At 33.2% G+C, this 17032-nt stretch overlaps 1 protein-coding gene across 1 annotated transcript in view; it reads right to left on the minus strand.

The window, feature by feature from the left end:
• Window positions 1-617: 617 nt before the first annotated feature.
• Window positions 618-17032, minus strand: part of LOC149790403 (activin receptor type-1-like) — an 83712-nt gene continuing 67297 nt past the window's right edge. Inside the window, exons 7-10 of the mRNA XM_089972456.1 lie at window positions 10130-10229; window positions 7052-7672; window positions 4603-4733; window positions 618-1470 (exon numbers count right to left, since the gene is read on the minus strand). Coding sequence (XP_089828582.1) covers window positions 1312-1470; window positions 4603-4733; window positions 7052-7672; window positions 10130-10229 — 1011 coding nt within the window. The 3' untranslated portion in view covers window positions 618-1311. The remainder of the gene's footprint in view (window positions 1471-4602; window positions 4734-7051; window positions 7673-10129; window positions 10230-17032) is intronic.

Consider the following 17032-nt stretch of genomic DNA (forward strand, 5'->3'; position numbering starts at 1 on the left):
CCTCAGCCATTCTGCTAAGTCTCCAAATGCTAAAGTATAAGCCTTCGTTTGATTGGCTGGTAAAATTATCAATGTGGTAATAACATGGGTCAGCAGAAGATGACCCCTATGTGGTTGCTGTCCGATCTTCATGTAGGACAGCAGAGATCATATTTTAACCAGATTGCTTCTACAAACATGCACTAGGGCTGCAAGATTTATAAAGTACATTTAGTGTGGACATGGCTCACTTTGTGAATGTCCCTGAACACATTCAGCTTTACACACCTGATGCAACTGGTTACCAAGGCATAAATATAATGACCATAAATAAACAACTAAATGCAATGAACAAAAAAAAGGTGCAAACGGTCCATAAATTAAAGAACCAAAGCTGAAAATTGTGAAATCAGAAACAAAATTGAACAATGTCTATATATACAAATTATTACAAAATGTAAACTACAAACATAAAAACGGCATGGCTGGTTAAGTCTACAGAGTAAAAATATGCAAAATTACTTGTGAAAAACAAAAAAAAAAACAAAAAAAAAAACCCCAGTGAATTTGATTAAAACTGACAATTCAATAAACCACAACCAATTTCACTGACAGACTGCTTATATTTTCCAAAAAATAAAACAGATATTGTGAGATACACTAATACCACGTTGCTTGTGTTAATCGAAAGGTTCAACTTAACATTTTTGAACATAGGCAGCCACCTAGCTTTGGAAAGTATAAGTAATTACAATAGCATCTTGACAATTTAAAAGTATTTTTGTAGCTTATAGGACAGGGGTGCACAATGATGCATTGCTGGTATTTTTAACAGACATCCAATTTTTAACATCTTAAAATCCTCAAATAAAAGACCATCTTCACATCTCCTAAACTGGTCATTATGCCAATTTATTTACGTAAAGGCAGCATTACCCATTGGTTGGTAAAGACAGGCACAGAATGGGAATGTTCTGGGTTTAAATCCCACTCTGACCATTGCTGTCATTCCATCAAGCATGACACTCAATCTTGCCTATTCCAGGCAGAGAGGATATATAATGGGTACCAGAATAATCTTCATATTTAATCCACAATGGACTGCCATCCAATCCATGCAAAGATAATAAGTTCTGATTTTATTAGCCACTAGAAGCCTCTGCCAGACTTTCTCCTAAATGCTTATTACTATGAGCTTAAATATGTTGAGCCAAAACATTACACAATCTTTTGTTTCCATGCCATTCAAGAATATCAGCTCTTTCATTGTTCACCTGTAATTTTGTTGGAGGTACAATACAAAATTTGGCACTGAGAAGAAAATTATGATCATCATATGTTAGTAATCTTGTCTTTCAGATGTTCAAGTTTACGAGTGTGAGCCTGTTCCAACAGGGTACTTAGTGTCTTTTTTACACGTAACATTGGCAACCGAGCTTTTGGGTTTTGGTTCCAACACTCTCTTATAATTCGTGACAACTGGTTCAAAATCTGAAAGGAAATGAAATATGAACTATAAATTATGTATAAAAACATAACTGCATCACATTTACAGGTTTGTTGTCTATTTTCTGCCCCCTAAATGGAGACTGTCTTTATGCTCATTCTTAAATGACACAGTGGATTGTATCTGATTGTGGTTGCATATTTTTGTGCTGTAAGCAGACTTTCGAGTTTTAGCCAATTCACTAACCTTGGTAGGTTATGTATATAAATGATGAATATTTATTTTCCAAAAAATAGAATTATGTTCATATATGGCTTTTTGCACTCCAATATCTATTGAAACATTAAGATGGATTTCCCATTATGTTCTAACAATCATTTGTTTAAACATTGAGAATGGTTCCCTGATGTTCTGACAAACATTTGCAGAACACTCAGAATAATACAGTGACATTCTGAGAAGAATTTGTTAAATCATTTTGAAAATGGTTTCCTTATGTTCCGATGGAAATTTTTTGAAGCATTCAAGAACTGGTACCCTATATGTTCCTACAAGCATATGTTGAAACATTCAGAATGATTCCATTATATTTTGATATGCATTTGTTGAAATATTCAGAATGGTTCCCTTATGTTCTGACATTTATATGTTGAAACGTTTAGAATGGTTCCCTAATGTTCTGATTAGCATTTATGAAAACATTCTGGAAATGACTTCCTGATGTTCACACAGATTTTCTTCGAAATATTCAAGGATGTGTTCCATTATGATCTGACAGGTATTTGTTTCAACATTCAAGAACTGATTCCCTGATATTCTGAGAAGCATCTGTGGAAACATCGAATTAATGGTTCACTGCTGTTCTAACATCTGATATTAAGCAAACTTTGAAATTTCCCACGTTGTCATGGTATATAGTATAATGCTGTGACCTCCACAGTAATACTAAATCTGAAAATGAGTAATATCTTACACATTTTTATTTTAAATTCAAATTATTCAACAGAGTGGCTTATCCAAAAATAATGAATGGTGTATACTTTTCAACATGACATAAATCCAACTCTTGGATTTACAGATTTCATACAATTGACCTCCATTAAATTTTAACTTGTGCTACAATACTTAAAGGTACCGCTCAACAGTTATGAAATACATTTAAAAGAGCAACAGGCATTATGGTGCATCTGAAGGAATCACAATGCAGAACATGTTAGCATAATTCCATGCAACCTGTATGTATTGTGACTAAACTTCTTAAGATGTGGTACTAGGAAAACAGTATGTCTACCATATAAAACTAAAACATTATTTACACTGATTACATTACAAATTTATCTCCAGCCAAATTTACTGATATACACAAACTTCACACTATTTGTCATGATATGATGCTGTCGCAGTCATGAACTTCCTCAACTGAGCTATGATAAATATGTTTTTAAAAACATTTTGGCTTCTTGCCTGCTGGTTAATCTTGGTGACTAAAATTGTTGAAAATTTTCAGCGCCTAAATAGGTAATAAAGTTTGTCTTATGTTTCCTCACAACAGGAAATACTCTTTCACTGTCACTGTGGTTGATCTCCAACTCAGAAAGGTAGGTTGTATTCAACAAGAATACTCACACACAATGCTTCAGCACTGGCAGCTTGCAGGACTTGAGTATATGGCTTAAAGTACTCCAGAGCTGAAATCTGCTGGGGGTGCTCTTAATTTTCTCAATATCTATATGCTTTTAGCTAGCAGTGTGCTTTTTCAACTCCTTCTGCCACAGGCCACAGAGGCTCGAATCGTTGTTTATAATTAAATATGTCATACATATACTATATAAATGTCCAACAGGTAAATCATAGGCCTAAGCAATGGTATGAGCACCAGTGCACATTCACAATTCTAAAATTTGCAGCATACTACTGCATGAAAAGCATAATGTACATCAAAGTTTCATGCTGAATGCAAGGCCAATTTTTTGTGTACTCCAATCTATGCTTCACTTTTTGAGGAATATATTTATTTTTTCTTGGAGTTGAAAACATTTTTGAGTGTAGTGTAGCTTAATTATGAAATGGTATTAATCCAGAAGATGAAATGTTGAACAGTTACTGATTAGTGGCGTCGGCGCATGTGCAGAAAAATATGAACTAAAGTAACATTACGCTATATGCTAATCTTTCAATATCTCAGGAATTCCTATAATGGAAAAAGCTGTCATCATTTAGTGTCTTATTTAAAAAAAATTAAAGTTGCTATGAGTATGAGCATGTGCCATTTTCAAAAAAATCAGTTGGACCCTAGTTTTCTTCACGAGTATTTGTAAAACTTCTATTCTAAATACATATGATATACTTTACAATGCTTGTTACCGGGCAAACTGTAACAAATGAATATAGTTCTACAAAGATCATGACAAACAATAAAAGACTGTTATCAGCATCTATGTGATCACTGCTGATATCTTGAAAAGCACTTAACAGGATAAAGTTACTTTATTCCTGATTTAAAACTGTTGAGAATTCGGGAATTCATTATTTTTTTTCATGTGGTGTGAATCAGTGAATCACCATCTAGAGTCATGAAATTCATGCCAAAGTCATGACGGTTGGCAAGTCTGTGTATAGTCTCTAACCCAAACTAATCTAAACAAACATACACCAAAATAAAGGTAATTAATTTTTTACAACACCTAAGATACACAAAGACCTTTTTTTAAATAACCATGATTAGAGGCAAGGAAAATTTGGTAAATTCTTTTTCTTGCAAAGACTGTGCAAAGTACTAAACTGGAGAGCACAATCAATGCTACAATCATATCTTTACAAATGTAACAGTACTTGATTGGTAAAATGTTAAAGTCTGGAACAGAACAATTTGCAAAAAACAAACAGAACTTCTAAAACATATTGGCACCATACTTGTTGTAAATAGAGTAACCCAAAATAAATTTTCTGTACAAGAACTTTTTAAATATGCTTACCTTGTGATAAAGTCTTGTAATTTGGTATACTAGGTTATTAAAGACAGTGATACTGTCAAAAATTATAATTTTACTGGCAATGTTGTCTTCTTATTGATTTATTTAAATTTGTGCCTGGAACACACAATTTAAGACCTCACAGCCTTAAATAAAAAATAAACTTAGAATAGTGATCAAATCAATGTGACTAGGTTAACTTACAGGGTCGGAAACCCATCTGTTTGGCAATGTTGGCCTTTGTTGATCTACCACAACAACTTTACGCATATCTTCAAAAGATGGATCATTTGGAACAACATCCCAGAATGGGGGCTTGTATTCTTCAACAAGACCTAGAAAGTACAAGGAAAATAATATAACATTATGCATACAGGCCCTAGTCAATTCAATTTTCTACAAAATCTCAAATTAATTAACAATAACTGTTTTGCTTGTTAAGTCAATATCCACCATGTTCTGAGTGCATTTTCAACCTCCTAAAAATTGCATTACCAACTAGACTTCTGTATTACTAACACAGCGCTATCCAACAAACACAGAGTCTAATCACCTCTGCTGACATCCAAATAATGAATGGAAGCTTTCACATAAAATATAATTCAGTGGAATACTGACCTATCCAAATACCCAGATAAGTGTACATGTTCACCAAATTGCTTGGATTGGACAAGTGGTCAAAGTGAAGCCCAGTGGGACACACTATATAACAATTTCAGATCTTCAAAAGTAACCCCCTCCCCTGTTTCATAACATATATAAGTCCACTATCCATCACTACTGTTTTTTCCCCCGGAGAATAACATTGATTTTATTGAGATAATTATTAAGTAGAGGCAGTATGGAAGCATTCTTTGATTCTGAGGTCAAATGACCAACTGTAGACTTTCACTGATTTACCACCAAAATACAGTTGGGTACTGTGGATTAAAGATTCCACTAACCAATCTGTGTTCAATATGTAACCATACCAGGACTGCTAATTATGAAGCATGAGGGTAACAAAACATCACTGTATTAAGATGTATCGAATCTTTACTATCCTTCACTAAAGTCTTCTGGAAATTTTACTGTAAAGACTTGAATTTCTGTATATTAATTAGGTGAACATATTTTCAAAGAACTTTCTGTTTACAGAAAATGCTATACTAAAGAACACAAACTGAATTTCCCAAGCTACAGTTCTGCAGGTGTAGAATGCAATGGAGCACTACACTTAGATGGTGTAAATTACTCATCTCCATAGAAAAAATGGGAGATACTTGTTCAATCTGTAGATTCCATTATGGACTAAAAGCTGTTGGTAATTTCATAAACCATAAGTCAATCAAAGTTCAACACCCTCAGAGCACAATGTAACTTGGATCTTACTTCACCAGCAACATCTGCATACATCACAGAGTAGTAGAGAGCAAGTTAGTGACAGCTACACACACATGATTGGAAATAGTCCATCACTTTGTGCATATAGTGTAGCTGGTGGCCAAACTCAACTTTTAACACCTAAATATTACACAGTTTAGTGGAATGTTAATCAACTGCAGCTAAACAGATATGAATGGATAATGGTCTATACACTTTGTACATAAGAGTGTATTTTGGGCCCGACTCCACCAGTAACAACTGAATATTATACTGTGGAGCAGAGTGCATATCAGTGTTAACTACACAGGCATGAGTGAAAAATGGCAGCATTTCACTTTGTGCATAATGTGTTTAGTCAACTCTTGTGATTTATCAATTGACTGATAATAAGACTGAATAAAATAAGACACTGTAATGAAAATTACATTACTGGCTTAGCAAATCTTCAATCTTTGCAAATGAGTGACATAAAATTTAGCGAATTACTAATTGACAAATATATAACATTTTACTGGTAGAAAGCAATATGTGCTTGCATGCTATGCTATGTCAACACAGACAATACAAAGTATTATTTTATTATTTCATACAATGTATTATCAAATCACATGAAAAAAGTTGCTGCTACCAGTGAAGAATGTGAACATAAAATAGGAAAAACATATATATGGGTACTTCTTTATACTAAGACAACAAATCCTTCTGTTACATCCAAAGGTGACACTTATAAAAAGGGTAACTATTGCCTATCCCTGACTACAAACTTTCAGAACTGTCCATCTAGACACTGCCACGTCTATCATGCATACACATTTTTCCAATACATATCTTAGCATGAAAATTTTGGGCAAAATTAGTTTGCTTGCAAAATTCACTAAACTGTGTGACATACAGTGTTCTTATTACAATTCAAGAAAGAAGGCATAAATCACGTGGAAATAACCTGTTTAAAGCTCTTAGATTCCATTCAGAATATGGGGACTGAACTTTGAAAACACTTCTATTTTTTCTCAAATTTATGTTTGACATTTATTGACAGACAGACATGTCGACTTTCAAGATGGCTTTATCAGATAAGTTATGCCTTTCTTGCTATGAGCAAACTTTTGGCATACTATTTTTCTTTTTAGTAACACATTTCAATAATATAGCAAAATATAATACTGTGAGTTCAATTTTCTTGATTTTTATAAGGGTTCCTGTTTTTGCTTGGTCTTTAAGTTAGTTTTTATTTGAGCCATTGAATCCATGACAACGGGAACAGTAACAATCTACACACTCTGCTTACCTCCTGTTATGCATCTTCTTGCAGTTTCCCACATGACTAATGCAAATGCATACACATCCACACACTTAAATGAACTGAAAAATGAAGGATTTAATGTCTCATCCAAAAGTTCTGGCGCCATGTATCGTTTTGTTCCCACTTTGTTATTGCAGCCCAGGTCAAGTCTATCACCTTCTGCTGTGTGCATTACTGCCAAACCTAGGTCGCCTAGGCAACATGTGCCATCCGATTTTACCAAAATATTTTTTGACTTAATATCTCGATGTGCAATTGCTGGCTTTCCACGATTTCCAATGATTTCTGTATGCAAATGAACCAGTCCTGCTGATGCAGAATGAATAAGAAGAAGCATCTGTTCATGATTCAAAGCATTAATCTGAAGATAATCATACAAGGACCCATTCTCATGGTATTGCATTATCAGCCAAAGTTGAGTACAAGAATTGCGACTTGTCATATCAGATGCATAGTAAGTAAGAATGTTGTCATGTCGTAACAGACAGGTGTTGTAGATTTCAGTCTCACGCCTCCAACTTGACTCATCCCTTGATGAGAAAATTTTGACAGCAACCTTCTCCCCATGGTAACGACCTTGCCAAACTTCACCATAGCGTCCTTTTCCTGAAATTTTAAAATAAATCAAGCAATTAAGCCAAAATTAAATGAACTGTTGTAAGGGAACAGAATTTGACAACTTATCAAACAAAGAAATTACAATTAGTTGTTTTGAAACAAAAACGAAACAGAATGCAAACAGTGATGCCATTTTTCCTGCAGTTATTCTTCCTATTCTTTGCAGTCACATTAAAATGGTGTGAGAGGTTTTTCCTACCCAGCAAAAGCAATATTCCTGAAGATGAATTTAAGTACAGATTTCACTGAATAAGTGAAGACACAAGAACAGTTACAAATGAAGTTACAATCTTATTTTGATTATTGTTTTTAATATGACCTGTCCTTGATGTAGTGCGTATCATTCGTAAAATAACACCATTGCATGTAATAATGAAAGTGAGAACAAATGCAACCACAAGACAATTTCATCACAAAATCTAAATTAAAATACAAATATTGCAAAATAAAACAACTTTATTCAAAAAAGAAATTTTTATGCATACTGCCAATCTACTATGGAAAATTGAAATGCTATTTTAAAAAACTCCTTGTCAAAAGTTTAACATTCATGTTTTGAGAGTTACAAGCTTAGAGTTGTAAAAGACAAAAGCAGAATGTCAAACTAAATTTAAATATTTTTTAAATCTGTTGACTACTGAACTTAATTGCCTGATTTTGAGCTGCCATGCAATGTATGGAAGACAGATCAAGGGGAGGCAAATCTATTTTGATTATCAATAATCTCTGCTGTCAGATGTTTTTTCCATGTAACAAAATCACCCCCAAATAATCACTTCTTCCCTAAATATTTGCCCATATGTCATAAAAGTTTAATATATATCCTTACTGTATTTGTTCAAATATTTATATTTAATCTTGGCAAAAGTTTTTAGTTTTCTTGAGGTCTGAAAGTACATCCTGTGTCTTTCTGTCTGATTTCATTTGCACCAACAATAGCTGTGAATCTCTGTCTAACAGAAAGCAACAGTAGTATGCACCTGTAATAGTTATGGATCTCAGCTTATGGGAGAACAAACAATAGCTGTGAATCTCTCCCTAGTGGAAAGCAACAGTAGTAGTTGTGGATCTCAGCCTAGTAGAGAAAACATTATGCTGTCCATTGCACCCATAACAGTGATGGATTTCTGCCTTTTGGAGATATTGGAATAACAAGAAAACTCTGACTTTTGTCCCTTGATAGCTATGGTGAAGTCACCAAATGTATATAATGATGAAAACTGGCTGTTACCTTTGTGACAGAACTGTAGAGTTACTAGGCAGATATTGAAAAATAACCAAGTTTAAAGTCTTAATCTCAAAGAATTTCAAAAAGCATAAGAAGGAAAGAACATAAAAAGGAAGAACAAAAAAATTACAAATGTAACCCATCTTCTACTGGCATTATAACAAATTTCATTCAATCATCTAACACATCTCGTAAGTTGTGGAGCAGAGAAAAATGGAACTGAGATCTAGCAGCTTGTCCTGTTGCCATGATCTTGAAGATTTCCACACTATCCCCAACTATGGTGTGGTACATTATAAACATAGCAAAAATCATCCCTAAATCTTGAATGGCTCCAATGTTATCGAATGAAATGGAAAGTATGAACAAAAACTTAAAAAAGTGACCAATTACCTTGACACTAAAGACAAGGCCCAAAATTGCTAATGATGGTTTGTAAATATACCAAATTTCATCTCTTAATATCAAGATAAAAGATAAAACCTTACAAGTTGTACACAAGAAGCTTCTTAATGATCAAGTACAAAAAAAACCCCAAGTTTCATCTCTGTCCTGGACCTTTAAGACAGAAACACAAATACACAACACACATTCTAATTTCACCAAGTTTCATCCCTTAATTTCTAACAGCTCTGAAGTTATAGACCAAAATGGAAAGTGTGATGAACAGTGTAAAATATTAATTAGTTACCTTGACTCCAAGGACACGATTCCCAAGGGAGACACACCACCTTCTAATAATGATGTATCAATATACAAAGTTTTGCCCTTAATCTCAGACAGTTCTAAAGCTAAAGAGTCGAATTGAAAGTGCAAGTGAAACTTTAGATACTGAGCCATTACCGTCACCTTGAAGATAGGCACCCAGTGAAGTTAACGACACATTCTAATAATGATTTATAAACATACCAAGTTTCATCCCTTAATCTCAAATGGCTTGAAAGTCATTACAAGCAGAGGAAATGTGCAAGACAAAACTTACAAAATACTACGCTGTGACCATTACCATAAAGATTGGATCAACAATGTTGCATATGACACACCTTCCAAAAACGATGTTTCAGTATAGAAACTTAAATTCCTTAATCTGGAATAGCTTGAAAGCACAGAGCAGAAACTAAAGTAACTGCTTCTGGGTATTTATGGAGCAGCCTGAATAAAAACAACTGAGAAAGTACAACACACAGTAACAGAGGTAATGTCTTTCTTATACCCACCTATACACTCCAGAAGTGTGACCTGCCTTGCCACAGTCTGTTGAACAAGGAAAGGTAGACCTGAACCACTGCCCGAAGTACAGGAAGCATCCAGTAACTCCTGAAAAAAAAAGTTCAGAATTATATCCACTTGCCCAACATCAAAACTTTAACAATGCATATATGTAAGTAAATCTAAATAGATTATTCTATCATCATCATTATACTGTTATAGATTATTCTATCATCATCATTATACTGTTATAGATTATTCTATCATCATCATTATACTGTTATAGATTATTCCATCATCATCATTATACTGTTATAGATTATTCTATCATCATCATTATATTGTTATAGATTATTCCATCATCATCATTATACTGTTATAGATTATTCCATCATCATCATTATACTGTTATAGATTATTCCATCATCATCATTATATTGTTATAGATTATTCCATCATCATCATTATACTGTTATAGATTATTCCATCATCATCATTATACTGTTATAGATTATTCTATCATCATCATTATACTGTTATAGATTATTCTATCATCATCATTATACTGTTATAGATTATTCCATCATCATCATTATACTGTTATAGATTATTCTATCATCATCATTATACTGTTATAGATTATTCCATCATCATCATTATATTATTATAGATTATTCTATCATCATCATTATATTGTTATAGATTATTCCATCATCATCATTATACTGTTATAGATTATTCTATCATCATCATTATACTGTTATAGATTATTCCATCATCATCATTATATTGTTATAGATTATTCTATCATCATCATTATACTGTTATTGATTATTCCATCATCATCATTATATTGTTATAGATTATTCTATCATCATCATTATACTGTTATAGATTATTCCATCATCATCATTATATTGTTATAGATTATTCTATCATCATCATTATATTGTTATAGATTATTCCATCATCATCATTATATTGTTATAGATTATTCCATCATCATCATTATATTGTTATAGATTATTCCATCATCATCATTATATTGTTATAGATTATTCTATCATCATCATTATACTGTTATAGATTATTCTATCATCATCATTATATTATTATAGATTATTCCATCATCATCATTATATTGTTATAGATTATTCTATCATCATCATTATACTGTTATAGATTATTCCATCATCATCATTATATTGTTATAGATTATTCTATCATCATCATTATACTGTTATAGATTATTCTATCATCATCATTATACTGTTATAGATTATTCCATCATCATCATTATACTGTTATAGATTATTCCATCATCATCATTATACTGTTATAGATTATTCTATCATCATCATTATACTGTTATAGATTATTCCATCATCATCATTATACTGTTATAGATTATTCCATCATCATCATTATACTGTTATAGATTATTCCATCATCATCATTATACTGTTATAGATTATTCCATCATCATCATTATACTGTTATAGATTATTCCATCATCATCATTATACTGTTATAGATTATTCTATCATCATCATTATACTGTTATAGATTATTCTATCATCATCATTATACTGTTATAGATTATTCTATCATCATCATTATACTGTTATAGATTATTCCATCATCATCATTATACTGTTATAGATTATTCCATCATCATCATTATACTGTTATAGATTATTCCATCATCATCATTATATTGTTATAGATTATTCCATCATCATCATTATATTGTTATAGATTATTCCATCATCATCATTATACTGTTATAGATTATTCTATCATCATCATTATACTGTTATAGATTATTCCATCATCATCATTATACTGTTATAGATTATTCCATCATCATCATTATACTGTTATAGATTATTCCATCATCATCATTATATTGTTATAGATTATTCCATCATCATCATTATATTGTTATAGATTATTCCATCATCATCATTATATTGTTATAGATTATTCCATCATCATCATTATATTGTTATAGATTATTCTATCATCATCATTATACTGTTATAGATTATTCCATCATCATAATTACTGTCTTCACAAAATTTCAAAGAAACAAAAGATTGATAATGTGTGTGTGTGTGTGTGTGTGTGTGTGTGTGTGTGTGTGTGTGTATGTATGTACAGACGCAAGTATGTATGTATGTATGCAGTGTTTCCCTTTACGCACATTTGTGCATCAGGGACGCACGCTGGAGAAAATTGACGCACACATTTTGTTACCATGTGTTTTTATTGACGCAAAGGATTTTCATAATATGATCATGATTTATTTCATATCCAATGCATTGGACGATGGATGGCATCGTATATACTTCGCGTATAGGCATTGACTGGTTCCCTGCTTTGTTTTTCCCCCTAACCTGTGCTCCTCTATTCGTATAGCAAAGTGCAACGCAGGGAACATATAAAACAATGAACCAGACTAGCATAGGTAATATTACGACGGAGTAGCTTCCCCTAATCTTGCGAGCTTCTCACGATTTCCATCGAGCTCAGCAAGCTGTTCTAGATATTTAACATCAAGGCTCGTTGTACTAGAAAGTGATCTCCATATTAAAATGTCATGCACTAAAAAGCATTAGCGAAGAAAGTGAAAGAAGCAGAACACAAAAGAGTAACTGTGGATCTAACTTTAATGAAAAATGGAGAAAATTATTCCCTTGACTGGAATATTCATTATGATTACCGGTGTGACTTCTGATCACGTGATTGCAAAGACTGCAAAAGTGAATAATCCTTTCATCACAGGATTTTAAAATTTTTAAAAATAGGCCCTCGTTCGCCATAAGATATCTGGAGAACACATTATAACCTAAGACATTATTTCACAACAAAGAAATCAGTAAACTTGCAGAGACAAATGCGTTATTTGGATTACAAAGTCCGCGGGTCATTGCAGATTCTGTTGGCTTTTAACTTTTACTGCAATAAAAGAAAGATCTTAAAGTTCAAGTGTAACTTATTAGAAAGAAGATGAATCAGTATCCTCCTTGGTATTTGGATAAATGTGTTCTAGGACGAAGTACAATGAAACCTATGATAGTACACATTTGATGAAAGGCAGTAAATTAACTCCCATTTGGTTAAAAAATTTACTTGGCTTTTTGTATTGGCTTATATGTAATGTGTTGGGCTATAATATTGTTGAGGAGACTGTTAAAAGTATGACTTCAAAAGAAAAATGAACTAATAAAATTATTCTTTGAATGGACAATGCATTTGTTTGTTAACTGTGCATGTTGGTGTATTTGTATGTTTAGAGAAAGAGAGAGAGACAGAGTATGTTGTGCAAGTTGCAATATCCTATTTCAAGCTGAAAAAGTACGAGTCATATGAAAATTTGTCAGTACATTTTTGACCCCCACATTTTTTATTTGACCCCCACATTTTTTATTTGACCCCCAGCTTTGACACCTAGGGGTTTTTTGTACCCTCAATTTTACACCCCTGGGGGATACACTGTATGTATGTATGTATGTATGTATGTATGTATGCATGTATGTATAGGGTTTAATAGCACAACACCTCCTTATCATAAAGTATCAATAAAAATTTAAGATCCAAACAGGCAAAGATATATCTACAAGAATCTTTGGGAAGATAAACCCTTTTAAAACAACCGAGTAAAATTACAAGTTGAAATGCTTCAAAATAGGAAGAAAATGTGTTATATAAAGTGCACTCCTTCAAAAAGTTAAAGATTTTCTCTGGGGGGTAAATTGTGATAACGTTTTTTTAAAAACTGAGCTCATACAAAAAAGGTCTGTCTCACTGGGTGGAAGTCAATACACTTGACAATATGTTCCACTGACTCCAGATGAAAAAGGTCTGTCTCACTGGGTGGAAGTCAATACACTTGACAATATGTTCCACTGACTCCAGATGAGGTTAATCCCTTAGAAGGTCTGTCTCATTGGGTGGAAGTCAATACACTTGACAATATGTTCCACTGACTCCAGATGAGGTTAATCCCTTAGAAGGTCTGTCTCATTGGGTGGAAGTCAATACACTTGACAATATGTTCCACTGACTCCAGATGAGGTTAATCCCTTAGAAGGTCGGTCTCACTGGGTGGAAGTCAATACACTTGACAATATGTTCCACTGACTCCAGATGAGGTTAATCCCTTAGAAGGTCTGTCTCATTGGGTGGAAGTCAATACACTTGACAATATGTTCCACTGACTCCAGATGAGGTTAATCCCTTAGAAGGTAATGCATGGATCAGATACATGTCCTATATATGCAAGCCACACAGTACCACCTAATCACTGATTTGTTCTACACCAGTAATACCAATCTCCAATGTCTACAGCTTTCTGAAGCTTGTTTGTTGAGTTTTCATTCTACATACTTTGCCAAGTAATAACACACACACACACACACACACACACACAGAGCTAATCATCTTACTTTAGGCCAAGTAGAAGACTGCATGATTTACTGACCATAAAGGAGCTACCAACAATGGGTGCATTGCAAAAGGCCTTGCTCATGACTAGTTTCTCTGTAGGGGTTTAAATTGACGAACTTGTCAGTGGAATAAGCATTTAGGGGCTATAACTAATCTAGATGATGATACAGAATGCCAGGTCTCATCAATTTAAGTTCCAATCCAAAGGAAAGTAATGCTGCAGAAACCAAGGTTAGAAAGACATAAAATCAGGAGCCACAACACTCCTCAATCAGATCTTTATACAGATTTAATAAACTGGGCATTTACTCCTTGGTTTGGAACTACACATTTAAAATTTTATGGGATATCCGAAGAACAATGCAGAACTTGCAATAACAGACTAAGTCTTAATCCTTAGGATTAGCAGACTAAGTCCTAAACCCTAGGCCATGATGCCTCTCAGAATGACTTATCAATCATGAATAATCAGGGTGCTTTCGATTAAATGGAACTAAGTGTTTTCACACTGATCAAATACTACCATTTCATTAATGCATGGAACACACCAACTTGTCCTGATAACATAGTGTTATGTATATTTGATCTATATTGTTTGTTCGCTTTTATCCATGATTATGTATTATGTACAATTGTATTTTGTAAATGACCTTAATCCAAATAAAATACACTGTGTACCTGACTAGGGACATTGATTTTGTAAACAACATAATACATAGGTAATATTTCACTTTGAGTATAGATTAAATATTAGGATTATTATCAATGGGGGTAAACATATTTATCTTAATCTGAGTCTAGGACATTGGTATTCCCCTATGGAAACCTGGTGTATCTGATGTTTGCCACGTTCTTTATTATAATTTTAGTAACAGACCATATATTGTTGACAACTAGGAATGTTCTAGAAATGAATGTTTGACCCTTATCCTGGTTCTATTTTTTGTCTTAGCTTTTTATATAATGTTCTTTATTTGAGAAATTACTCATTCTTAACATCTTGAAGCAGAATCAGTCATAATTGTTATGTTCAACTTTTCAATTGAGTGGAATTATTTATTCAAATTATTATTCACTGAAAATAAAAATCGTTCATCAGTAACATTCTTTGACTGGAACATTAATTTGGAGTGAATTCAGACACGACATTTTTGGATTATATTATTATGATACATCAAAAGACTGTTAGCACATTTTAATAATTCAGGATATTGGCACATTACCACATTCAAGACTATGGGCGCATCAACACATTCAATACTGGAACTTTTTGGAATACCACTGGAATTCAGTTGGAACATTACATATTTGACTTGTGATAAAACTTTTAGGATTATTTAGGATTTATTTCATAATGTACATTCTTTTTAAATCTTCACTTTGTATAATATGGATATCAATCATTTGTTGAATCAAACAAAACTTGCTGGTTTTCACTCTTTTCTGTTACTTACTTTAAGACAATAGAATCATAACATAAAATTGGAGGAGGAGGGGGCTCGTCCAAATGATATGAATTTCTTTAAATAATTCTGAAAACAACAGAAGAACAATGACCTACAGGAAGCTACTGACATGCTTTGTGATGCAGATCGGGGTCTATGTTGTTTGCAGGTGGTTGTAGGTTTATGCTGTATCTCAACCAAAATGATATATCAAGTTATCAATGTGGAAGACGATCATGATAAAATATCTTACACTAAATAATTTTTATTTTTAGTTATATGTGTGTGTGTTGGTGTGTGATTTGGATTTTTAACATAGCTTTAACACATTTTCGGTCATATTACTTCAATGTCTGCAGTGTAGCAGTTGATAGTGATGGCTAAGCACTAAGGCATCATGCCGCAGACATGTAGCATGATGTCCCACCAAGTCTCATTATCCTGACACAAGGCCAATCAGTTTTAACATTAACCTCTTAATTCTGAGCGCCTAGTGAGGCAGCTGTTAGTACCATTTGTATAAGTCTTTGGTATGACTCGGCTGGGGCTCAAACCTACTACCTCCCGAATCCTAGACAGATGCTCTAACCACTAAGGGCACCAGAGCAGTTATTTTTAGCTAAATACTTTACACAAATAAATAAGAAAAATTGTCAGATCTCATAATCAAATATACAAAAATAGCATTATACCACAGTAGTAGCTATAGCAGCTGCAAGTATTACTACTATTACCACCACCACCACTGTCAGCTGTCAGTAGTAGTAGTAGCAATAGTAATAGCAGTAGTAGTAGTAATATAAACATGAGTATATTATTTTGGTATCCTGATCAAAATTTATCTCCTTAAAGGTCACTCACTCACTTCTTGGTTTGCTTGGAGGGTGAAGTGACTTCTTCCTATCTTGAGCCCAGGAAGATTTCTTTGAAAAGAACGTAACCTTCTAACCTATCATTGTTTGACTTTCTGCCTCCCACTGCCACTTATTAATTGTGCAAATCTCAAACCGCCGC

The sequence above is a fragment of the Sinohyriopsis cumingii genome, chromosome 10 (assembly GCF_028554795.1).
Source record: "Sinohyriopsis cumingii isolate HCF-2022 chromosome 10, ASM2855479v2, whole genome shotgun sequence".
NCBI lineage: Eukaryota > Metazoa > Mollusca > Bivalvia > Unionida > Unionidae > Sinohyriopsis > Sinohyriopsis cumingii.